Source organism: Sparus aurata, chromosome 17, assembly GCF_900880675.1.
Source record: "Sparus aurata chromosome 17, fSpaAur1.1, whole genome shotgun sequence".
NCBI lineage: Eukaryota > Metazoa > Chordata > Actinopteri > Spariformes > Sparidae > Sparus > Sparus aurata.
Window position 1 is genome coordinate 30,769,400 of NC_044203.1, and position 23,905 is coordinate 30,793,304.

The following is a 23,905-nucleotide window of genomic DNA, read 5'->3' on the forward strand; positions in this document are numbered from 1 at the left end:
ACATTTACCTTGTATCACGATGCCTTGTTGTATTTATGCATTGTAATGCTACTTATGTGGTCACGATAGCTATGTCCTTTGTTTTCTCATCGTCACCTTGTAAGTGATGAGCAATTATTTTAAAAAGCTTTGGTAAAATAAAACGATTATATGTTCAGCTGTTGCAATGAAGCTTCCGGCCGCCGGTGGCAGAACTGAGCGCACTGCTGCTGAGTGAGCATCACTCCACCACCACAGTTGCCAAGTCCGCTTATTATAAGCGACTTTGGGCTTGTTTTCCTGTAAAGTTGCTTGTAAATATTGGTAGTCGCGGGTTTTTCGGGCTAAAGTGTTCCTCTTCCTATTGTATTGCATGTCATATCGTTTTGAAGTCCTGGAACCAAAACAAAATAGAATCTTAACATATATTAACATAATAAATACAATGATAAAATGCAATACATTTCTGGATTCAGGGTTATATTTATGTGTGTGCAAAGTATAATAATCTCTCTCTCTCTCTCTCTCTCTTTTTTTTTTTTTTACCACGACCATAGAAGTCGCTTGCTTTGCTTGTTTTCATAGGCACACTTCCTTGTTTCTCTCGCGATATCTGGCAACACGTCCACCACATCCGTGTGAAAGACAGATGTGGTAAATCCGCTTCAGATTACTCCGAACCAGCGAGATAAATCAAGTTTCTGCCACTTCACACTGACTCTTCTCCCTCCGGTAGGTCAAAAAGAACAAGCTAACAAACATCCCTGCGTGTTAATGTCTGACATGGTTGGCTTTTCATACTGTAACAGGGTTAACGTCATGTACGTTCGGTTAAGATTCACTGTGGTTCCTGTAACGTTACCGTCAGTTACTTTTCTGATTCCAGTAAGCTAGTTTAATGAGACGAGGACAGTCCTGTTTTAACGCAATGCGTAATAAGTGGTGTTTAAAAACTGGTTGGTAGGAGCTCAGTGTTAACAGACGGAGAGAGAAAAGTTCGTCATCATCATCAACAGTCATATTTGCGTAGATGCCGCCTTGATTTGCTGGGACAGGTACGTAGACGTCGCCGCCATGTTGGATGTGGCAGGTCTGCCGTGTAAACAAATACAATATTCTTCTATCTGAATGTTTCAGTGGGTCACATTTCTATTCTGGTCCAGGAGTGTATCGTTGGATATTTAAGTTGGTGGTTGTCTCAGTCGGTTATTTGTGTGATTCAAGCTAATGAGACGAGTTTAGTTTAAAAACTAGTCAGCATACTTGTGTATTTGTTTGTCCGGTTGAGTAAAAGTTAGTAACACCCCAAACTTCTGTGCCAAAGGCTTTAAGGTCTTATTCCATCTTTAAGTCGTCCTGTAACTAGCTAAAACTAATGCAGTCTAATACAACAGTTACCTCCATGAAGGTTTTAATGGTCAGTTTCTGTCAAGTCTTTTTCAGAGAGGTGTTGAATCAACTTTATGATCATTTTTGAGTGTACAGAGAAGTGTTTACCCACCCTCATTGATATATACCACTCAAAATGAGATAGGGTTAGGGATATTTTGGTGTTGCATTTGATTGTTTGTTTTGTGACATATATTAATTTGAAGAAGTTGTGGAAAATAGGAAACGAAATATTTATCTCTGACTGCTTTATCAGTCATTTATTCACAAGAACAAAAAAACACTCAAACAGCGGGAAAAACGCAAACTCTCCTAGCCTCCCCTAGTAACTCCGTTACCATGGTTACTCACTCACAACTCTTCGTTGCCATGGTTATTCACTGACGCTAGAATGCCTTGCTCAACAGCCAGTTGTCAGTTCAGCCCACTATAAAAAGTTTTATTTTGTGTTTTGTGAATATTTTCGTCCCATTTAACCAGACTTTTATTGTATATCCATTCACATGCATATATGCACCTGTGACTCATTATCCCTAACGGATGTTGAGTAGTGTTAATGGGTTGGACAAAATATTAGAAACACCTCCCAACAGCAAAAGCCTACGTAGAGTCTGCTGCACTTAGTCAAGCCGATAAGTACTTCCATCAGGAGGCTCACAAAAGACAGATTGAAAAAGGAATTGTAACAAACAAAGCAGCAGAGTGCGTCATATCCTGACTTTCAGTTCCTCTAAAAGTGTTGGATCGTAGAGTTCCTGCAGTATAATGGAACTTTACAGCATATTTCGTTTGTAAGTAATGGTTTTAGAACAGCATGTTTACAATGAGTGCATTTCCTTACTGACTGAATTGGTCTCCATTTGCAAATCTTGTGGAGTGCCCCTTTAACCTCAATCACAGTCACTCCTCTTCATTTAAGTCTGCAAAACACAGCATATGATCCTGTTGAAAAAGCCCTTACATGCACTTATAAGTAGAGGTTGACTGATATGGGCCCTGGCCAATTATCAGGGCAAATATTCAGCAATTTTTCAATTATTGTTATTGGTGATTTTTCTGTCAGATTAAATAAACACATTTATGAACCACTTTGGCTCAACCTCTCACACAGCGTCTCACCCACAACAACATCTGATTGGTAACACAGCACAATTAATAGCACTGAAAATCAGAATCTGCAAAGTATCTAGTTACTCAAATAATCAAATAAATGAAGTGGAGGGAAAGTATAAAGAAACAGCAGATGGAAATACTCAAGTTAAGCATATGGGATTGTACTTTAGCACGTGACATGAGTAAATTTTACTTAGGTTAATTCCATCACTGGTTTTGAAAGTCTTTAAGATTTCTTGCAAATAAACATTGGTCCCACATATGCTTTCAGGCTCCTTGATGTTGAATAATCAGTATCCGTATCCACCCTGAGAAAGGCATTTTGGTCGACCCCTAATTACAAAAAAGGCCAAAAGAATCTTGACGTTATTAAGTTACTAATAATAAATTACTATTATATATTTTTTAAATTTAGAAAATCTGACTCACATCTCCCCCAATCTTATCACCACAAATGTTTCCTGTTTTTGGGAAGTGACAAGAGTACATGTCAGCTATTTGGTGAAGAAATATTACTCAAGATATTAGTCGTATCACTTATGATTTACTGTTTTATGTACTATAGTGGAGACTGTGTTGTGCACATCAGTTTTGACAGCACAAGTTTCAGCTGGTTTACAGGTTGGACGTAAAAATGATGAGTATTTAGTACTTGAACGTTAAGATTCATCATTTATTAAAGAAACAGCAACCATGACCAGATTCGGCAGATGTAAAGCTTATACATTGTCTGTTTCATTCCACAGGTGCAGGCAGGATGTCTCTGGCCATGACCAAGGCTGATGGGGTCACTGTGTTAACTTTGACTGCTGACCCCGAAAGCTCCTGTCCTCCACTTTGTCAAATCTTGAAGGGCCTTTGCTACAGCCCCGTGTGCTGCTCCTTGTCTCAGCGCCTGAGGAGAGTCCAGAGATCTTCTCAGTCAGTACTTGGGGTGAGTTACAACCTTCTCTGTTTGAAGTTAGTCTTTTGTCCATGTCACAGTGGAAACGTTTTTCCAACACGTTGTCAAAGTTCTGTACCTGTGCTCAGGTAATGTTGTGTTTATAGAAGTTACATAAGTTATAAGCTATGTGAGTTACATTTAGAAAGCACAATGAAAATGAAAGAAAAGTGGTTTGAAAAGAGTTTGTTCTGAACCACAGTGTTGCCCTCCAATTGACTTTAACAATGTCACGTGGCGTTTGTTGTTCATACTGCGTTTCCTCTTCTACAGGCTCTGCATATCATGGTTGGATTGCTCAACATCGGCCTTGGAGCAATCCTCTGTAGCAGTGGTGGTGCCTCTTCGTGGCAAATGGATGCGAGCGGGTTTCCCTTTTGGTTGGGAGCAATAGTAAGCAAGCTAATGTTGTATTTCTTTTATTTCTTTTTCCCTTCCTTTTCGCGGGGTGGGCCACCAAGCCAAAATCCTTGCCAAATTGTTAAAAATAATCACAAAAGAAAACTTAACGTGTTCTACGCATCTCTCTGGCTGGGTGACTGGCTGTTCCCCCAGCCCTCTGCCTGGAGAGACCTCACTGCTTGCTATGTGGAGCTGAGTGGCCAGAAGATGTTTTTGGTGGTGGTCACGTCAAGCTGCTCTGCACTTAATCCAATCCTGCGTTTCCTTTTCCAATGTGTGTAAATCATGAACACACTGTATTTCAGTTGCTATTATATCGCAGCCCGACCGAACTTTGTGAAGGTGTTCAGCTGATTCCATGATGTTTCACCTAACAGCTTTTCTCATATGGGACAGGCTGAATACTGAAGTGTCTCATTATTAAATCGCTAAAAATCCACTGGAGAGGCCAGTCCAAATGAGAAACAAGTATTGCAACAGAAGAAAATCCATTCAAACAGGATATTTCTCGTACTTTGACGTACTTTCAACAACAATCTTCTGATCTTTTCTTCATGTCTCATTTCATCACAGAAAAAAGCTCACGCATACTTGGCGAGGTTGAATGGTTTTAATCACGCTGTTTGTGTGGAAGAAAAGAAGTTTAAAGATTCTGTTCTTTGTCTTTTCCCCAGTTCATCATGTTTGGTTCCATTGGTATTTTGTCTGAGAAGTACCCCAGCCCGTGTATGGTAAATGCCTTATGTAATTTAATATCTTCATGTTATCTTTTAATTTACTTTCATCTATTATTCTTGTCTCATTTCAAGACAAAAAAATTATTTCCATTTAATTTCCATCAGTGTACTGCATGATGTTTATTGTTCGGAGTGGCTTTATGTTTGATTGCTCATAAACTGTCAATTCTTGTATTTTAGGTCATCCTCAATGTGACCCTGAATCTTCTAGCAGGAGTTGCTTTTGCCATCGCAGCCATCGCACTCTACAGCATCAACTTTGCAGATATTTGGGTATGGATGTGCGATGATTATGATTATCGTTACAGACGACACTATACCCCATCTCCTCAAGAGGACATGATCAGGGAGAAATGCAAGGAGGGCAGTGCGCTGGTTCTGGTAAGTTTTTACATTAATGTCGATGTCTTTTGCCTTGTTATTGTTTTCACTCACTGCACAAGCACTTCGGTTACTGCTGCGAATTTGTATACAAGCCCTAGACATGGCATGAGATTCAGAAGCATTTGAATAAAACAAACAAACATGTTTGAACATTGTGAAATTAACACGTTTTGTGTTTCTCACTAGATGCTTGCAAGAGGCATTAACGGTTTGCTGATTGTCCTGTCAGTCCTGGAGCTCTGCCTCGTCATCAGCTCTGCCGTCTTGGGGATCAAGGCTCTGAGGAACAGTGAGAGGAGAGAAAATGAGGTAGAGTCTGCAAAATCATATCTTACTACTGTTGAACCTGTTGTTTATCCTGGAAAGTTTGATTGAATACAAATGCTTTATTTTCCACTTTTCTAATAGTTGACATGAAACCCTCTTCTCAATTCTATGTCAGCCAGATAATGTTTGTAGAATCAGCTGACACAGTGGAAGTAAATAGTTGGACATTTTGGGAAGAAATGCTGATTTGTTTGGGCCGACAGTCAGTTACTACTGAGCCCTCTACCATCGTAACATCATGGTTTAAAAGACCCCTCACCAGAGAGCAAAGAAACAGTAGTGTGTTTTCAGATCTGCTGTAAGGCAGGAGTTGTTGGTGTTTGTGACATGTGTGAGAGAAAATGAAAATGGGTCTTAATGTTAAGTCGCAATGTCCCATTTATTGTTTTCCCTTTAAACCTGTCCAGTTTGAGGAAGTGTCTCAAGTCTTTATGCTAAGCTAATCTGCTGGCTGTAGCTTCAAATTCAGCATGTTGACAGGAGAGTCTGTTACAAACTATTCCTTTAAAAAATCATCATCAATCATCAAAAATCATTTAAAAAACTTTATCTCCAGTAAATGTCAGTATAAAAATGAGAATTTTACAAAATATATATATTAGTATGCAGTAGGATGCCGAGCTGTACTTTCTTCTTTTCTTAATTTTGTTAAATTTATGTCGATATTTTCTGATTTAGAACAATGAAGACCCAGAGCGTTACAAGCCACTCCTGGAGGAAGTCACCAGTAACCCTACAGCCTAAATGAAAGTCTGTGCTTGGAGCTGTCTGATACTATGATTCTATGCTTTTACACCACTGACCGAATGTATTGTAATGTCAGTGATATACAGAAATTAGCTGGTACAGTCTCTGCCAAACTTCTGTTCTTTTCCCACAAGGGTTGCTCAAAAAAAATTGCACTTAAAGTTTAGAATATCTATCTCTACTGCACTAAATTGTATAAGTCGCTGTCTTATCATCACCTGTTAAAGTTTTCTAAAAAGTTGTTCCTTTTTTTATGATGAGTTTTTTATTAAGCAGTGTGCCTTAAATTCAGGTTGTTTGTAGGTCGAAGGGAGGTTTGTGCGTGTGTTTGTTACATTTATGGAACAATAAGGGTTTTGTTTGCTATTGTCAATGTTGAAGGTATCTGTTACATATTTCAGCTACGTTTGTATTTCGTCTTTCACTGTAATGAGTACATGTAGAAAATCTCTGTATCATGTGGGCTCTAGTTTCTAAGCTGTCATCTCTAAATAGGTCAATTGTACCTGTTTAGTTGCTTTTGTTTTAATTTAGAATTCATGAATTTAGGCCGGCATAACACTTGAAATGATTTAAAATGGTTTCATTTTGCAATGTTTAGCCACAAAATACAAATCAATGAATTAAAGTAAAAGGGATTTATTTTTTCTACACTTGGATTCTTGTCCTACCAGTACATCAAATACACGGAAAATATGCTTGATCAGTTACATGAACAAAATGTTGGTGTGGAGTCTTACTGGGGCCATTTGGACACATGACCTCTAAAGTTGTGGCCACGGCCCTGCATGTCACCACCACCTTTTCTTTGTTTGTCAGAGCAGAGTGTTCAAAGATGTCTTTGTGTTGAGCTGAATGATCTCTAAAGAGTTAAGTTTCTTTATAGCTTCCAGTTGGGAGGAGGTACTTCTGGGAACTGGTTGGTGTAAGTTCTCCTCCCTCGGCCCTTTCCAAACAAACATCTGTGCAACAAACAAATACCAATAAATGTGTCAGTGTGTTGATATCGATAATAAATGTGAGTTCTGTGAAGATGAAGAAGAAACAATCATTCATCTGTTTTATGAATATCAGTACACATCAGAGATCTGGAAGGAAGTGGAAGAATAGCTTGATACCAAGACCAAATACACAGTTAAATTGGAAGCCAAAGATGTTATATTATATGTTATGTTAATAATATGTTATTAATTCTTCTCTGGAAGCTGAACATCCTTCAAGATAAGTTCTCAACTTCTGGAAATGAAGAAATACTTACCAAATTATAAACAGTACGCAATGTGCTGATACAGACAGTATGCTACAAGAAATATTAACAATCTGCCGTCCTTGTTTTTAACTAATGTTATTATTGTCGTGCTTTACCCTTTTTTATTTACCTTACAATACATTTACCTGATACCACGATGCCTTTTTGTATCAATGCATTGTAATGCTACTTATGTAGTCACGAAAGCTATGTCCTTCATTTTTGTATCGTCACCTTGAAACTGAGGAGAAATTTAAAAAAGCTTTGGTTAAAAAAATAATGAGCTAATCGAAGATAATCAGCTGTTGCAATGCAGCTTCCGGCCGCCGGTGGCAGCACTGAGCGCACTGCTGCTGAGTGAGCAGCACTCCACACCCGTGAGAAAGACAGATGTGGCGACTCTACCAGATTACTCCGAACCAGCGGAATAAATCGCGTATCAGCTACTTTACACTGACTCTTCTCCTGCCGGTAGGTCACAAAGAACAAGCTAACAAACATCCTTGCGTGTTAATGTCTGAAACGGTTGGCTTTTCATTCTAGAACAGGGTTAACGTCATATACTTTCGGTCAAGATTCACTTACAGTAACGTTACCGTCAGTTACTTTTCTGATTCCAGTAAGCTAGTTTAATGAGACGAGGACAGTCCTGTTGTAACGAAATGCTTCTATAAGTGATGTTTAAAAACTGGTTGGCAGGAGCTCAGTGTTAACAGACGGAGAGAGAAAAGTTCGTCATCATCAACAGTCATATTTACGTCGCCGCCATATTGGATGTGGCAGGTCTGCCGTGTAAACAAATACAAGTACATGTTCCAACTGTCGGTTTTCTGAATAAAAAAGCATCAACGTTTGCATTTAATCTTTTTTGATGAATTGTTTTATATTCAGTGATTTATATTCATTTTAGTGTCTCATCATTGAGACAAAAAAAATCAAATTATTGCATACAACAATAACATTTTATGATTTCATATACATAAAGGCTGTCACATAGAAAATACATACACTTGTTGCTGTAACAGATTAGTGTCAGCATGTTTAAAGGAGCATACCAGTGTTACTACATGTCACTGTCTCCTGTCAGCTTGTGTAAAGCTTATATGCTCTTGTCTACTTTATTCTACAGGTGAAGGCAGGATGTCCCTGACCATGACCAAGGCTGATGGGGTCACCGTGTTCACTTTGACCTCTGACCCTGAAAGCACTTGTCCTCCACTGTGCCAAATCTTGACGGGCCTTTGCTACAGCCCAGCATGCTGCTCCTTGTCTCAGCACCTGAGGAGAGTCCAGAGAACTTCTCAGTCAGTCCTGGGGGTGAGTTACGATCTTGTATGTTTGAAGTTTCTCCGTGAACTTCAACTTTAAAGTTTGTGGTTGTATGCTGCACTTAATTTTTTCCAGTCAGGACATTTTCTTTTCCCATTAAATTCTAACTTCAAACAAAAATTCAAAGTTAGAAATGACTGATATTAATTCACCTCGAAACAAAATGTTTACCACATTTTTTAACTCCCTGCCGAAAGCCTTTTGTTTCTGCCTTTTTTACATTACAGTCACACTTTTTGTGTCCACGACTTTTTTTTCCATTACATTGTCAAAGCTCTGTACCTGCCTTAAGATAACGTTCTGTTTATACAGGAACTTACATTTAAAAATCCATGAAAATATGAGTGGAAGTGGTTTGAAAACAGTTTGTTCTGCACCACAGGCGTTTGTTGTTCATACTGCGTTTCCTCCTCTACAGGCTCTGCATATTACAGTTGGGTTGCTCAACATCGGCCTTGGAGCAATCATTGAAGTTCGTTCCTCCCCATATCCTTTTTGGTTGGGAGGAATGGTAAGCAAGCATTTTTTGATGATCTTTTTCCTTAAAAAATGTTCATCTATATGTTCCCAAGTCTCCCCCAAACTAGAGTTGGGGCTGTTCAGTTGATTTCCAACAAATGTTCTCATACAGGACATTCTGGACACACACAAGTCACTTTAAAGTGACGAATCATCAGCGTTCTTTCGCTGATCCAAAGGATGTGTATTAGGTTTATTATGTACGTGTCAACTAAAATAAAGCAGATCAAGATATGTCCTTCAAATCTGTCCACTTGAACTGATTAGAGATGGGTAGTCAAAGAACACTTTCTGGCTATTATTAGTGAGCATGTTACCGCGCTAATGTTAGCACGTAAACCCAAGTGTGTTTTGTTATTGGACGTCTTAAGCTCTTAGTTACATGAATAAATATTGATGGCTTTGTCTGATGCTCAAAATACACAAATTAGAACTGACACGTTTGAATTTCAGTGTCTGTGTGAAAAAAGGAGGTTTTTAGATTTTAACATTTTTTTGTCTTTTCTCCAGTTCATATTGTTCGGCATCGTGAGCATTTTGTCTGAGAAGTACCCCAGTCCATGTCTGGTGAGTAGTTCAGCTGTATAACATCCTCATGATATCTTTCATTTAATTTGTTCTCCTATATTTATGTTTTATTACAAGACAAATAACATACAAGACAGAGGGCAGAATATAGGCTCAGTGTCTTTCTTCAAGGCACTTTGACAGAGTTGATGTCTTAAATTAATACCGGCCACCCAGCTGTTTCCACTGCTGTGATACAAACCATCAGTGTAAAAGGGTCAGGTAGACTTTTTAAATTCCACGAGTGTACTGTATGCTGTTTATTGTGTCTATGTTTTGTGTTTGGCTGCACATAAACTGACAATTCTTGTATTTCAGGTCATCCTCAATGTGACACTGAATCTGTTCGGAGTTCTTTTCGCCATTGCAGCCATCGTACTCTACAGCATTGACATAGCAGTCATTAACTTGTGGTGGATGTGCGAGGAATATTACGATTACTTTTCACATGACTCTACACCGTCTCCTCATGAAGACGTCATGAAGGAAATATGCATGAAAAGCAGAACAATGGCTCTGGTAAGTGTGGGAAATATAATTTAAGTTCTGTGCTGTAACTGATGAGTGGAAAATAGATGGCCTGAATTATTTACATATAAAAGTAAAGTTCACCCAAAAATGCTAATCCTGTCATTATCTACTCGCCCTCGTGCCAGTAGAAAGTCGGGGTTCCTTTCTTGTAGTCCACAAAACATTTCTAGAGCTTTACAGCTAAAGAGCGCTGAAGATCCCAAACTGAATAGAAAAGACATCGTTTACTTTTTCTAACCCAAATTCGTCACTGTAGATTCTAAGCTAAAAGCGGGCATCCCCGTCCGAAGTGAGCTCGAACATAATACTACATTATTCCTTCTGCGTTCAGTCATAGTTGTGATGTCTTCTGCGTTCATCTCAGTATTGAAAATAATAAAAGATAATGAAAGAAATTCAATTCTAATGTGAATTTAAAGTTAACACAGTTTTTGTGTCCCACCAGATGCTTATACGAAGCATCATTGCTGTGCTGATTGTCCTGTCGGTCCTGGAGCTCTGCATCGCCATCAGCTCTGCCGTCCTGGGGATCAAGGCTCTGAGGAGCAGAGGGAAGAGAGGGAACGAGGTAAAGTCGACAACAGAATCATAGCTGACTGTTAAACCGGTATGCCCAGCAAACAGAGCATTGTGCTGACTGAACACAAATGCTGTAGTTTTATCTTTCATGTCCCTCCTTGTTTGAATGCTTATAGTGCACAACAATAAGGAGTTTTTGGAGTAGTTTAGCTCAAATCTAGTAAGTGAACAAGTTTCTTTCCCAAAATGTCAAAATATTCCTTAAACATCTTTTCCATAGGCAAGAGAATTGTTAGCTCCAATAAATCTGTCAGTAATGACATGAAAACACATTCATGCCGTTTGTTGCCAAGTTCTAATTTCTTCTTGTCTTCAAACTGTGAAATTTAGGATGTGTCTCAATTCAAAATAGAGATGTGACTCAAATAATGTCAACAAAGATGAACCCTGCTGGACACTGCACAGTTCATGACTGTATGAAATGTATGAATGTGTGCTATTTTTAAAGATTTAAGTATGTCTGCACCTTTTTATTTGCTTTTCTGACATTATTTTTCTCTTGCAGAGCACTGATGACCCAGAATGCTACAAACCACGTAAGGAGAAAAATGCCATCAACCCTTCAGTCTAACTGAAGATCTGTGCTTTCTGCTTTCTGTTATACTGCAATCATGTGCATTTACACTGTTGAGTCTATGTTTTGTATAGACAATGATCTTTACAAGTTCAGCTCGACAATCTCTGTCAAACCTTTCCTGCATGGGTTGCTGAAAAATATAAATAAGTAATTTTTTGTATTCTATTTTCATAAACTTTGTAATAATCTGAACTAAATAGTTTAAGCTGCTCTTTCATTGTCTGTTAATATATATATATTTTTTTAAATGTCCCTGTTTTGTCTGATTTTCTAGACAGTAAGGTGCCTTATAGTCAGTGTGGTTGTAAAGGGAGTTTTAAGCAATGTACGTTTGTTGCCATTTGTAATATTAAGCCATTTAAAAAAATGACCTAAACTTACACATTTCATGATTTGTATTTCTGCCTTCAGTTTAATAACTAGTTGTTCGGTTTGTGTACAAATATGAACGATGAATATCATGAGTATTTTAAGTGTTATGACGGTTACTATCCTTTGAAAATCATCATATTCCTCCTTTTATAAATGCTGTTTCTGGCCAAAGTAAAATAAAATGATTAAAGCAAGTCTGCTCAGCTTCTTCAGTCTACTGAATGAACACCCTGTCATAGAATGAATATACTGAATGCATGTGCTGTTACCACCGAGTCAAAACGGACACTCGACCAGCTGACAGACTTACATTGCCTATTTGTATCAAGACTGTTTTTTCATTTATAAATCCTCATTTTATTACACATTAAAACATCAAATAATGATACATTTATTATAATAATATTGAAAACTGTTATTTACTCTATTTTAGACTAAGACTTTATTTTATTAATGCCTATATTTATTGAACAATTAGTTAAATGCTTGATTACTATGTGACACTTGTGGTCTGTCTGTGAAGGGACAAAATGACCGATAGCCATGGACATTAGACTGACCCTCAGTCATACTCATTAACTACACAATACTTACTAAAAACAAAGATGGGGAACATTAATATTTGACAGGAGTTTCTACCTTGATGAATGAAAGAATGTTTGTGAGTTTGCTTGATTAAAGAAAATACCTCCTGCACATATTAAAAACACCAAAATTCTTAAATGTTACATTGTGAGCGACAGGAGATTCTGAATGAACTGATGTTGATTGGAATCGATGGAGGAACGACAGTGAGTTTAAAAACTCTTTCAAATATGTTTATTTGGAAACCAGTCACTTAATAGAGAAATTGACAGTTGACAATTATGTTTCCAGTGAGTTTAAAAACTGTTACTGTTGGTTCTCCTCCAGACAGTTCGGCTGGAATTGAACATGGCAGCTTCTGATTGTCGGTGGCACTCTTGTGTTCGAAGTCTATACAGCCGAGAGTGTGATTCTGTTTGCGAGCAGCACCACACTTCCTACTTATCTGATAGAAAACATCTGACAACACCAGGCTTGTAAAATAAGTTTGACTCATTTAATGCTTCATCACAGACGGACAGAAATCAAAGCAGTCTATTTTGTTGAGGATGTTCAGGAGTCTCACAGCCTGAAGACAGAAGCTACGTCAGCGGTTACATCTGGTCCTTTTAGTCTTTTCAGTATTCTCTGAGCTCTGAGCAGACACCTCACCTCTCCTCTGTCACTGATGCTCTGTGGATGGATGGATCACCCGCAGGAGAGCCTATCTGTCCTGGGACGAGCACCAACCAGACAACATGTCAGTCCACAAAACTTGATTACAACAACATCCCAACATCGTCCTCAGCAGCCTGTTCCTCTGGCCACACTCTCAGCTCAACAGGTTCAAACATAGTTAGGAATTATCAATACAGGGAAAAGTTCAATAAAAACAAAACAAATATGCAGACAATTAAGAAAAATAAATAGAAACAAAACATTTTGTGACTTTAATTTTTAAATATTGCATTTCACAATCACTAAATTCTTATCTGAGTGATTTCTTCTACATCTACATTTGCGAAGTGTGTGAAGCAATAGTGTGTGTGAACATCATAAAACCTCTTCAAAATGATTCTCATTCACACCCACTGGCGTATGTCAGCTGCCCAGTAGGAACTAGGGTTGGGTGATAAGGTTATAAATATCTAACCAGAAGGGCCAGTTTGTTATACACGCTACCACCAGCGGAGCCAGTTTGTAAATAATACTCGTCCCAAAGACAGTCGGAAGATTCAGTGCTGTTAACTTGATATTCTTTCAATGGAAAACACTCTCCAGTTCTGATTTCACTGATGCGTTAGCAGCAGCTATGCAAACCTCTTGAAGAACCGCCATTGATGTTTCCAAACAGTCACCTCTCCCGCTGGTCGTCACATGTGAACCTCACCCGTAGCTGCCAGTAGTTCCTCATAGGATGCTGATTGGTTGCACCACTGTGTGTTCTACCACAAGCGCAGTGACTTAAGTCTGTCAAGATATATTTGTGAGATCAGGAGATCTCGCAAATCCAGCTGCCTCGCTGGATAATAAATACCATTGGATGATGAAAATTAGAATCTGTGTTGTGATCAATGTTGCAAATCAATTAGCAGGACTTGATTTTTGGTGATGATTTGCATCAATGCAATGAGGAACCTTAATATGTGATATGTTAAATCTGGTCATGTTGCAGAAAATGTATTATCTATAATAACATTTTCTTGAATAGAGATTTCAAGTACATTTTGCCTATTTCCAATGTGTATGGAGAAGAAAAATATTCTTAATGGCCATAAACTCTAGCAACACTTTGGTGTTATGGAGTGTGGTCTCACAATGAAGTTGTTATTCATAGCGTTACTGGAGTTTTGACCCTTTTAAGTCAGGACATTTAATCAGTAACTTTGACTGCTTCTCAGGCCTGAAGACAACCTCCGCCCGCACGCATCAGTGTGTGTCATTCTTCTCCTCTTGTTGGCGGTGGAAGCCCATGTTCTGCTTTCTGACCAGTTCAGCATAAAGGCCGCCTTTCTCCAGCAGCACATCATGGCTGCCCTCCTCCTTTACCATCCCTTCGTGGAAGACAAATATACGATTGGCCTTCTCTACAACACTTACGTTGTTGGAAATCAACAGCACGGAGCAGTTGTTGGTTTGGTTCAACAGAGCTTGGTGCACCTGTTGAGAACAATCGTGGCCTGGTGTTAGATGTGGAAAACATGAGTAATAATAGGCAAAATTACACAACTCTAGAATGTCCAACCTGGTATGCGTTCTCTGAGTCCAAGTCACTGGTGGCGTTGTCCAGTATCAGGATTTTGGGATGTCTGATTAACGCTCTGGCAATGGCAATGCGCTGCTTCTGGCCTCCAGACACCTGTCCTCCCTTCTCACCAGCATCTGTTCAACAGACATACAGTTATTGTGTTTGTGTACATCTTTAGACGAAGAAGTGTATTTTGCATTTGGCAGGACCACAGGGCCAGAGTCCTGTTACACAAGAGCTCTTAATTAAATTCATAAGCCCTTTCATAACCTTCAGCAGAGTTTATGCAGGGATCACAAAGTTAAGTAAAGGTTTCGCATGACAACATGAAGACAAACCTGTCGCGACAATATGAATTGTATTTCAATTCTCCCCAGCACTATGTAATAATAATGTGTGGATTGCAGTTATATTTGGTGTCCAGGCCAAAAGTAAATGAGCATTTTGATTAATCGGCGTTTTGGAATGTGGTTGGGACATCATTAATGAGTTGAGTTTGTGAAATACTTGCAACAATGCCGCCACAGCAGAAACGATGAGCGATCTCACCATTAAGACAGACGCTGTGTGCGGTTATGCACAAGCACAACAGTAAAACTTCATTCATTATTTAGCCTCCTTATAAATAATGAGCTCCATCAGAGCTATTTAAAAAAAACTGCTTTATAAGCAAAAGGTTAATTCTGTTTTCTATGGAAAGTATCTTCTGTACTGTCAATTTTTTTAAATTAATTTGTCAGCTATTTTTTGGTTTTGCTGCTTAAAGTCTCAAAATATTTGTGGCAGGGACATTACTGCACGCATGGACACAAAATTCCAAATTATAGATCTATCTTTTATGAAATATCTGACATTTTATGCCCAGTCAATTTGGCCTTGTGATATTGAACATGATATGTTCAACAACACAAAATATTGTATCGAGTACAGTAATTTCAATATTGTGACAAGACGAGTGGCAGGTGGATTAAAATTCACATATTATGCAGATTTGGTTGATGCCAGAGCCGATCCACACGTCACTAGTATGTAAGAAAAATTCAAAATTATAAAATCAATTCAGTTTTCATGATGAAACAGTGATCTTCCTAGCTATTGCACATTCAGCATCTAAAAATGTAAATGTAAATGAAAAATAATGAGTGACAAGAACCCCTGAGAAGAACCAAACCTTAGGATTCACTCTAAAAAAAAACCTGTGTCGTATCCATTTGACAGTTCCATGATGAAGTCGTGGGCACTAGCCAGCTTGGCAGCCTTGTACATCTCCTCATCAGAGGCGTCCTCGCAGCCATACTTGATGTTCTCCCGCACAGAGCGAGCAAACAGTACACAGTCTTGGCTCACCACAGCAATCTATAAACAAACAGGATGAAGGGGGGAAACGTCAGTGAGAATGGTTTACAAGGAGGGCAGCAGCAGAGTGAAACTAGGCAGCAAGTGCAACCAAGTGTCTCTGTAATAATCCAAAGTGTTAGAGGAAAGATCAAACAGAACGGAAGGAGTGATATTAAAGACATATTTGGAACATTACGGGAGGAAACTTTCAATGAACTGTGATTCACCTTTCTTATATCGTCATCACTGAGCAGCTCAGGGCTAATTTCATTTTATTTTCATTTTATGGTCTCAGCTGCAGAATTCATTTAGTATTTGCCATTTTGAATTCAAGTCAGATTTTGTGGTATAATGACTTGATAATCCCCTTAGGGTGTCACTATCTCTCCCATACACAGACACCCTCAACATCCCAAATGAGAGGTCCTGAAAGGCTTAAAAGCTCCTTACAGTCTTACTGTCATTTTTTATTTTTTTATACATAGTTAAGTAGGAAGACAAACTCATCAGGGCACCTCTAGGCTTCCTATAATTGCATTCACAGCAAATCAAATTAGGTGACAATGTTAGCTAAATGCTTTAAGGATTCAAAATAGAGTGTGTCGTGACAAAACACCTTTTCATGTAGGTACTCATCCTTGTAGCTTTGCAGTGGTTTCCCATCCAGCAGGATCTCACCGGCTTGCGGCTGGTAAAATCTCTCCAGCAGCTTGACACAAGTGGACTTCCCTGATCTGTTGAGCCCCACGATGGCAGTGACTTTGCCTGGCTTTATGTCTATAGACACATCCTAGTAGAACAAAAAAGCAGGGTGAATTGAAAAGATTCATTTAAATTTCTACATCAAACAAACACAAAGAAGTTTAAGGTGCATACCTTGAGAACAAGAGTGTCTTCGTCCGTCCTTCCAGAATAGGAAAATGTAACTTTTTTGAATTCAATGTGTCCCTCAAGATCTCGAGGGGTCAAATTGCCCGCTGGAGGTACTTTAGGTTTGCGATCCAGATACTCAAAGATCTTCTCAGATGCACCAATCGCCTTCTTCACCTCCGGGTATTCACGCATGATAGCCTGGAAGAGAAGTGGTAGGATGAGGCATTTAATCAGCTATTTCTACTTCTGCATTATAAACGTGTGCGAGAACATAATTATTTCACTGTAACATACTCCCTTTATCTTTGCCTGTGACTCACCTCAACAGCAGAGGCAAACTGTAGCTCATAGAGGACGAATGACACCAGGTCTCCACTGCTAACGCCTCCCCTGGTCACAAGAGTCCCTCCATAGTACAGAATACACACCTTCAAGGCCAACGTGGCCATCTGGAAGAACATATAAGACACTTTTAAGGACCTGTTTTAAGGAATACTGACATTTTTTTCCTTGAAAATTCAGGTTCGGTTCTCCTATGGTGCTCAATTTTGAGGAACAACTGTTGTCAATAGAAAACTGAAATGGTAGATTGATAAACACATTATGCGCACAGACTGCTAAGAAATGATTGCACACTTCACAGAGGTGTTCAACTCACGCTGTTAGCCCAGGTAGAGGCTGCATAGGCTGCAGCTTCCTTTTTATTGAGGGCGTAAGTATCGTCCAGTTGCCGCCTGTACCTCTCCGTCTCACCGTCCTCATTGGCAAAACTCCTCACTGTCTTCATGGAGGAGAAGGTATCTGTGGCCACCTGGTTGGCTTTCGCCAGTGAATCCTGAACCTTTTTAGCCATGTTCTGAATCATAGATGAAAAAAAAAAACGTGAAGCTGTGGGCCATAAAACCCAAAACAGTTTAAAGTTGCTAAAACTCTCCACAGAGCTGAGTGGAAGTCAGCTCACCACATCAAGAAACACCTCTCAAACTACAATAACTCTTTCTAATGCATCATTCATCTAAAATATATGATAAGAACAGCTTTGAAGAACATGCAAGATTTAGAGAACCCCTCTGTACCTGGTGGAAGTGTCCAGTCAGCTCAGGCATGACCCAGATGATGGGCAGCCCCATGCAAGTGAGCAGAGTCATCTTCCACAACTGGCTCACCATGAAGAACAGGAGGAAGCCAAGACGTGCCGTGTACTACACATGACAAGACTCAGTTTCTCACTCAGTGCCTCGCTCATTTTGTTGGAATCAGTGGTAATGCGGGACACCAGTTCACCTGAGAGAAGAGTTGTCCTTTAGTCTCGAGAACGTATTTATTAGGACACTGACAACAATAAAGTAACTGAGCTAGGCCTCAATACAAATACAATCATGTTCCATAAGTATGAAGAAATATACTCTCTTAGATTAAAAGTACTCTCTCTTATAAAGATTACTTCCTGTCGGGTAAGTTGTTACCTGATGAATTGGCGTCAAAGAAAGCAATCTCCTGTTTCAGGACAGCCTGGAAGACGATTCCCTGCACTGAGGTGTGAATGCGGCTCATGGTGACGTTGTACATGAGGTCGCATACGAACTCAAGCACAGCACTGAAGCATACAACAGACGCAGTGCAGTGTAAAGTACCATAAACAGCAATACAACAGACTGTCACCTCCACCAGAAACAATACTACAGAATACAACTTCACAATAAACACTGAATCAGTTCAGAAAATATAAAAGCATCAGATAATAAATCTCAGAGGGGAATGTAAGACTCTTGTTTGAGGTACGGTCATCTATCTATCTATCGATCTTAACCACTTTGTTTCGAAGCTTACATTACCTGGCAACAGTCATTAGTGTCATGAATTTGATGGCCTCTGTGAATGCATCGGGTGCTTCTTCATTCATGATCCAGTCCGCCACACGTCCAGTGCACTGAGGAATAGCCATCTCACCTGAAGACAGGTGACACAGAGAGTCAGCAAAGTCAGTGGACTGGATACATAACTGGCATTTAATGGCATATGACTGAAGTAACCATGAAGTCTTTTGCATATTCTTATTTGCCTACTAGTCTTTCCAGGGCTTACGGAGCTGTTGTCTCACTTACCATAAGAAGAGACAATCACAAGAAACAGCACAGCAACAAAGCGTCCGAGATAGGGCAGCATGTATTCCATCAGTCTCTTCAGCGAGGCCCCGGTGTCCTCTTTAGGCTTCTCAGCCGGCACCCTCATCAGCAGAGGTGAGATGTATCGACCCCAGGAGAGTAATAGAGACACATATCTCCAGTAGAGCCAGGCCACACATGCCACAACATAACCCTGTAACACCTGTAAAACACAAGACAGGTTTTAATGCACAAATACAGAAGAATATTACATGAAGTAAATCAGTAAATTGTTAGGGTGAAAGTAAAAACAACATTTATAAAATGGGGAATTTCTCCTTCTCTTCAAACTGGTTGGTTTTGGTTTCAGTCTTGTTCCTATTTCACAACTTTAACAAATATTTCAATCCTGCTGTGACAGGTGCAACGACTGGATTCTATATTCAATGCCACAACTAAACATATACTTTGGTTTTCAAGATTTGATGGGCATGTGTCATTATTTTAACTTAGGCCTGAAATAAAGTAAGAATGAAAATCAGTAATCAAACAACAGTTGCAGGGTCCATCTCAGTTCAGCAGCAGAACACAGCTACCCACCCTTTCCCAGGAGTGCCATCCCCACAGTTCCTCCAGGGTGGACTGCCCGAGTGCCCAGAGAAGAGTGATGTACACCGGGAAGTGGAAGCAAAGGACCCCTAAGCGCTGCAGCCCCTCGAAGCTGCTCATCCACGGCAGGCTCCCGGGGTAGGTGAAGGTGAGGAGGAGCAGGACGCACGCCCTGGTCAGCGCTCCTCCCCACAGGGTGATGAACGGACTGGAGAGGAGGAGGGGCGAGAGCTGGGCCAGGCGGATGGTGTGCACCACACACACATCCAGGCACATGAAAAGCAGCGGGGCGAAGTAGCTCATTTTCTGCATAATGCACAGGGCCTGCAAATGTAAGTGACAGCGAGGGTCAGTGGCTGAGTATCAGGGATAGAATGTAACTATGTATGTTTACTCAAGTACAGTATGTGAGGACTTTGTACTTCCACACCACTACAACTTGGAGGAAATATCTTATTCTTACTCCACTACATTTATTTGGAAACTTGTCTAACTAGTTGGTAGTGGTCTAATTATATTCTTTAAAAAAAAACTTTGACTTTGGCAATCAGAAAAATACTGAATACCAGATAATTGGCCCAATTGCACAAATCAGGCGATTGAAGATATATTTTACTTTTACATGTACTTTTCATAAGTACACTGGTTGCCAGAAAAGTACGTATCTATATACATATTAGACATTATATAGTTAGAGATACTGGGATATCTTTGTCTTTCACTTGATTGTCCATAGACATGCATATTACCGATATGCCGATGCCTAACTCATTTTGAGTAGTGTAATGTATATATACTGAATTTATATCTTTACCTTTACTTAGTTATAAACTTTTTACAACACTGCTGAGTATTCAAGTCAACAAATGCAATCAGTTTGTAACCAGTGGAACTAACAGAAGCCTTCAAAAAGAAGTCATGCACTCAAAGCTATACTTAAGTATTTAAGTATTATCTGTAAATATTTAAAGTAACAAAAGTGAAAGTACTTGTGCAGAAAAATGGTCCCGGTCAGTGTTTTTTGTGGTGTTTTTGGATTCTTTCTCAACTTTTAATGAGCTCAGAAAAACAATGGATACTGGACAGGGACGTTATAAACTAATAAGGAACTAGTAGCTATATCTGTCAGAGAAATGTCACGTAAATGTACTCAAGTAAATATATTTTTTTTACAGTCCACATCTGGAAAACGCGGATATCACTTGTGGCTATAACATGTAGAATACACAGCTTAACATTAAGCCTATTCATTCTTTTTATAACCATATAAACCAGGTCCATAATTGACTGTTACCTTAGATGCCCTTTATTCAAAAAGGTTATGTTTGCTTTCAGTTTTGAATTACTTTCGTTTTCATCCACACGGCTGTAATTCAAGATAAAAAAAAAAAAACCGAGCCACAGCAGCACGAAAACAAATTAGCAGAACTGAAATACAACATAACTATTAGCGTTTGGGTCAAAATGCATGCTACAGTATACAGTAAGCTAGCACAGTTTAGCTAATTTTGTGATAGACTACTCACGATGTGTTAATAATCTATCCTGTACGACAAACCGGATACCTTCACTGCCACTTTGTAGCTGTTTGTAGCTCCGCTACTTTTTTATTCCCTGTCTCTCGGCAATAGTTCCCATAGACATATATTCGTTACATTCTACTCCGGTACTGGAGTTTCAGAATAAAAGCATACATGGAACATCATGGAATATTACATCTCCCTTCAACAGAAAAAATAAGCTATGCTTATGCAAGTCACAAATAACAAAATACTTTGACAGACCGTCTAACACATCAAATATCACAGTATGCTGCTGTCTTAAGTGTTAAGTGCAAACATTCTCCTGTTGATTTAGTACATATATGTAAATATTTCTAAACATGGCAACAGAACATTTGTAAATAAATGTGCCTTATTCTTGCAAGAACATTTTTTCAAAACATAAGTTAAAATTCATTCATTTTCATTTAAACGCATATTCAAATAAATTTTCATTCAAAATGCAATATAATTTTTTCTTTTTACAGCAACATTACATACATTTTTTTTTTTAGAAAGTTTATAAGTCAAAGGCTTTCCTTGGCTTAATCACACGGCCATATCTGGTAGGATAAGGCCCAGAGTGATCTGGCTCACTCACAGACACAGGTTGTTGCTGGTCATTTTCTGTGTCTCGTCCAGCTTCGTCCTCACTGATCTCTGGCTGCTGTATGCCAGGTGTGTGGTTGCTGATCAGATGACGTCGGTTGCGCCTGAAAGTCTGTCCATCGCCAGTTCTGATGTGGTAGCTACGTGGTGTTTCAGCTGGTTGAATGACTGTTGCTGGTTTCCATGTGCCATCTCCTTGCTGGAAACGGATGGGTGCCCCGGCATGTAGTGGGGATAGGGGTTTTGTAGATCTGCTGTAGTGCTCTTTTTGGTGCTGTTGGCAGCTCTCTCTCCTTGCTCGTACAGTGTCCTGGGGGGTTACCTGAGGTCGTAGTTGTTGAGTTGTGTTGGGAAGGATGAGGTGTAGCCTGCGACACATCAGGATTTGAGCTGGTGATTTGAGTCCATCAACTGGAGTGTTTCTGTACTCCAGCAGGCTGAGGTATGGGTCTCTCTTGTCCTCCTTGGCCTTGGTGAAGATCTGCTTTGCAGTCTGAAGTGTCTTTTCTGCAAGGCCGTTGCTCTGCGGATAATGTGCGCTTGAGGTGACATGCTGGAATCCCCACGAGTCTGCAAACTGTTTAAACTCATGTGAGCGGTAGCATGGCCCGTTGTCACTAATCACTTTTTTTGGGATGCCATGCCTTGCAAATACTGCTTTCATTCTGTGAATGACAGCAGTGGTGGTGATGTGTGTTAGGCGTTCCACCTCAAAGTACCTGCTGAGGTAGTCACAGATCACAATATAGTTCTCTGAGTTCCATGAGAATAGGTCTGCTCCTACAGTCTCCCATGGGTTCTCTGGAATCTCATGTGAGAGCATGGGCTCCTTTGTGTTGGCGCTGCGGTGTATTTGGCAGATGTCACATTGTTTAACCATATCCTCTATCTGCTGACTCATGCATGGCCAAAACATAACGTCCCGTGCTCTGTGCTTACTTTTCTCCACTCCAAAGTGTCCAGTGTGTATGCAGCGTAGCATGTGAGGTCTGAGGCTGTGTGGAATGATTATCTTCTCACCTTTTAGAAGGATGCCATCAGCCTCAGTGATTTCATCACGGTGGTTCCAATACTCACTGACATGTGGGTGACACTTTTTTCTGGTCTCCAGCCAGCCTGACCAGATGACCTGCTTGAGAGTGGACAGTTGCTCGTCTTGAGTAGTTGCTGTTCTGATGTCATTCATCCTGTCTGCGCTTACAGGTGCTGCACTGATCATTGTGTGTATCTGAGTCTCCATAGCTTCAGATAGTGAGCTGTCCTCATCATCCATGGACTTCCTGGACAATGTGTCGGCCACCGGGATTTCCTTGCCCGGCTTGTGGATGAGAGTGATGCTGTATTTCTGCAGTGCCAGCATCATGCGCTGTAAACGTGGTGGTGCAATGGCTAGTGGTTTTCGGAGTATGGCCTCCAGTGGTTTGTGGTCTGACTCCACGGTTACATTTCGCCCATAGAGGTACTCGTGAAACCTCCTACACCCAAATAAAACTGCATACAGTTCCTTCTCTATTTGGGCGTAATTCTGCTCTGTCTTATTAAGCAGCTTTGATGCATATGTAACTGGCCTGCCGTCATGCATGAGTGTGGCAAAGGCAGTGGCAGGGATTATGCTGGCTTGAGCTCCAGTATCCAGCTTGAACTTCAGCTGTCAGTTCTGTGGTCCCAGCCGCCAATTTGACCATACTTTTTGTGGCTCGGTCCGCGGATTTAGACAGAAGCCGGTAAATTGGGGGTCTGTCCTGGTCCGCCAATTTGCCACCTCGGAGGGTACACTTTTATGCAACTCTTTTGCGATCTAAATCCGAGACGTCGATATGCCGGAAATTGCGTGAGGTGGGCGGAGGTGTGGCTGACCGGCACTGTTGTGCGCCCCACAACCGGGGAGTTTTAAAACCAGGAAACAGCTGATCACAGCAGTCAGTCCATCACTTCATCTGCGGACGTCGTCAAGATGAGCAACTGGACAGCCGCTGAGATCCAGGAGATGCTAGCGTCTCCTCGGTCTCTGTAGCTGTCTTCGCTGTTTGCTTGTTGTTGTAGCGGCAAGCTACTAACGGTCACTACTTTCAAATTAAAAGCCCCCTGCTAAGAACCCAGTTCTAAACTCCAATGGGGTGCATTGTAAATCTCTTATTTTGAAGACAAATTTGTTGTCTTTCTGACAGAGAATGCAACGTACTTTACCTTCATCCTCCAGTCAGTAGCCTCACCTCAGCATCATCCACATGTCTTGAAAATGAATTGTAGAGATTTTAGAAAAGTTGTTTTTAT

General features: G+C 40.1%; 3 protein-coding genes across 4 annotated transcripts; 2 read left to right on the top strand and 1 right to left on the bottom strand.

Annotated features, from left to right (window-relative positions):
• Positions 1-536: 536 nt before the first annotated feature.
• LOC115566863 (transmembrane protein 176B-like) lies at positions 537-7,053 on the top strand. 2 transcript variants are annotated; one of them, XM_030392895.1, is made up of 7 exons: positions 537-711; positions 3,228-3,415; positions 3,698-3,817; positions 4,501-4,557; positions 4,744-4,944; positions 5,134-5,256; positions 5,953-7,053. In XM_030392895.1, the coding sequence occupies exons 2-7, from the start codon at positions 3,239-3,241 to the stop codon at positions 6,016-6,018; spliced, it is 744 nt and encodes a 247-aa protein (XP_030248755.1). In that variant the 5' UTR covers positions 537-711; positions 3,228-3,238; the 3' UTR covers positions 6,019-7,053. The 2 variants fall into 2 exon arrangements, with proteins under 2 accessions (XP_030248755.1, XP_030248756.1); XM_030392896.1 differs by lacking the exon at positions 537-711 and adding an exon at positions 813-1,034.
• Positions 7,054-7,591: 538 nt separating this feature from the next.
• LOC115566866 (transmembrane protein 176B-like) lies at positions 7,592-11,938 on the top strand. The gene is made up of 7 exons (XM_030392900.1): positions 7,592-7,741; positions 8,400-8,587; positions 9,018-9,110; positions 9,629-9,685; positions 10,004-10,204; positions 10,662-10,784; positions 11,301-11,938. The coding sequence occupies exons 2-7, from the start codon at positions 8,411-8,413 to the stop codon at positions 11,364-11,366; spliced, it is 717 nt and encodes a 238-aa protein (XP_030248760.1). The 5' UTR covers positions 7,592-7,741; positions 8,400-8,410; the 3' UTR covers positions 11,367-11,938.
• Positions 11,939-12,811: 873 nt separating this feature from the next.
• On the bottom strand, positions 12,812-20,984 carry LOC115566861 (antigen peptide transporter 1-like). Its single transcript, XM_030392893.1, is given in 14 exon segments — positions 12,812-14,468; positions 14,554-14,690; positions 15,753-15,912; positions 16,511-16,684; positions 16,771-16,965; positions 17,088-17,216; positions 17,426-17,623; positions 17,844-17,969; positions 17,972-18,051; positions 18,234-18,364; positions 18,603-18,717; positions 18,873-19,095; positions 19,473-19,805; positions 20,776-20,984. Coding segments are annotated over 13 exon segments (2,220 nt in total). The 5' UTR covers positions 19,794-19,805; positions 20,776-20,984; the 3' UTR covers positions 12,812-14,237.
• Positions 20,985-23,905: the final 2,921 nt, after the last annotated feature.

What these genes read in the sequence shown, in the direction of transcription:
- LOC115566866 (XM_030392900.1), top strand. Translation starts at nt 8,411, where the DNA reads ATGTCCCTGACCATGACCAAGGCTGATGGGGTCACCGTGTTCACTTTG. An exon ending in CTTCTCAGTCAGTCCTGGGG is followed by an intron (nt 8,588 to 9,017) that starts GTGAGTTACGAT and finishes CCTCCTCTACAG; the next exon opens with GCTCTGCATATTACAGTTGG. An exon ending in AGTACCCCAGTCCATGTCTG is followed by an intron (nt 9,686 to 10,003) that starts GTGAGTAGTTCA and finishes CTTGTATTTCAG; the next exon opens with GTCATCCTCAATGTGACACT.
- LOC115566863 (XM_030392895.1), top strand. Translation starts at nt 3,239, where the DNA reads ATGTCTCTGGCCATGACCAAGGCTGATGGGGTCACTGTGTTAACTTTG. An exon ending in AGTACCCCAGCCCGTGTATG is followed by an intron (nt 4,558 to 4,743) that starts GTAAATGCCTTA and finishes CTTGTATTTTAG; the next exon opens with GTCATCCTCAATGTGACCCT. An exon ending in GTGAGAGGAGAGAAAATGAG is followed by an intron (nt 5,257 to 5,952) that starts GTAGAGTCTGCA and finishes TTTCTGATTTAG; the next exon opens with AACAATGAAGACCCAGAGCG.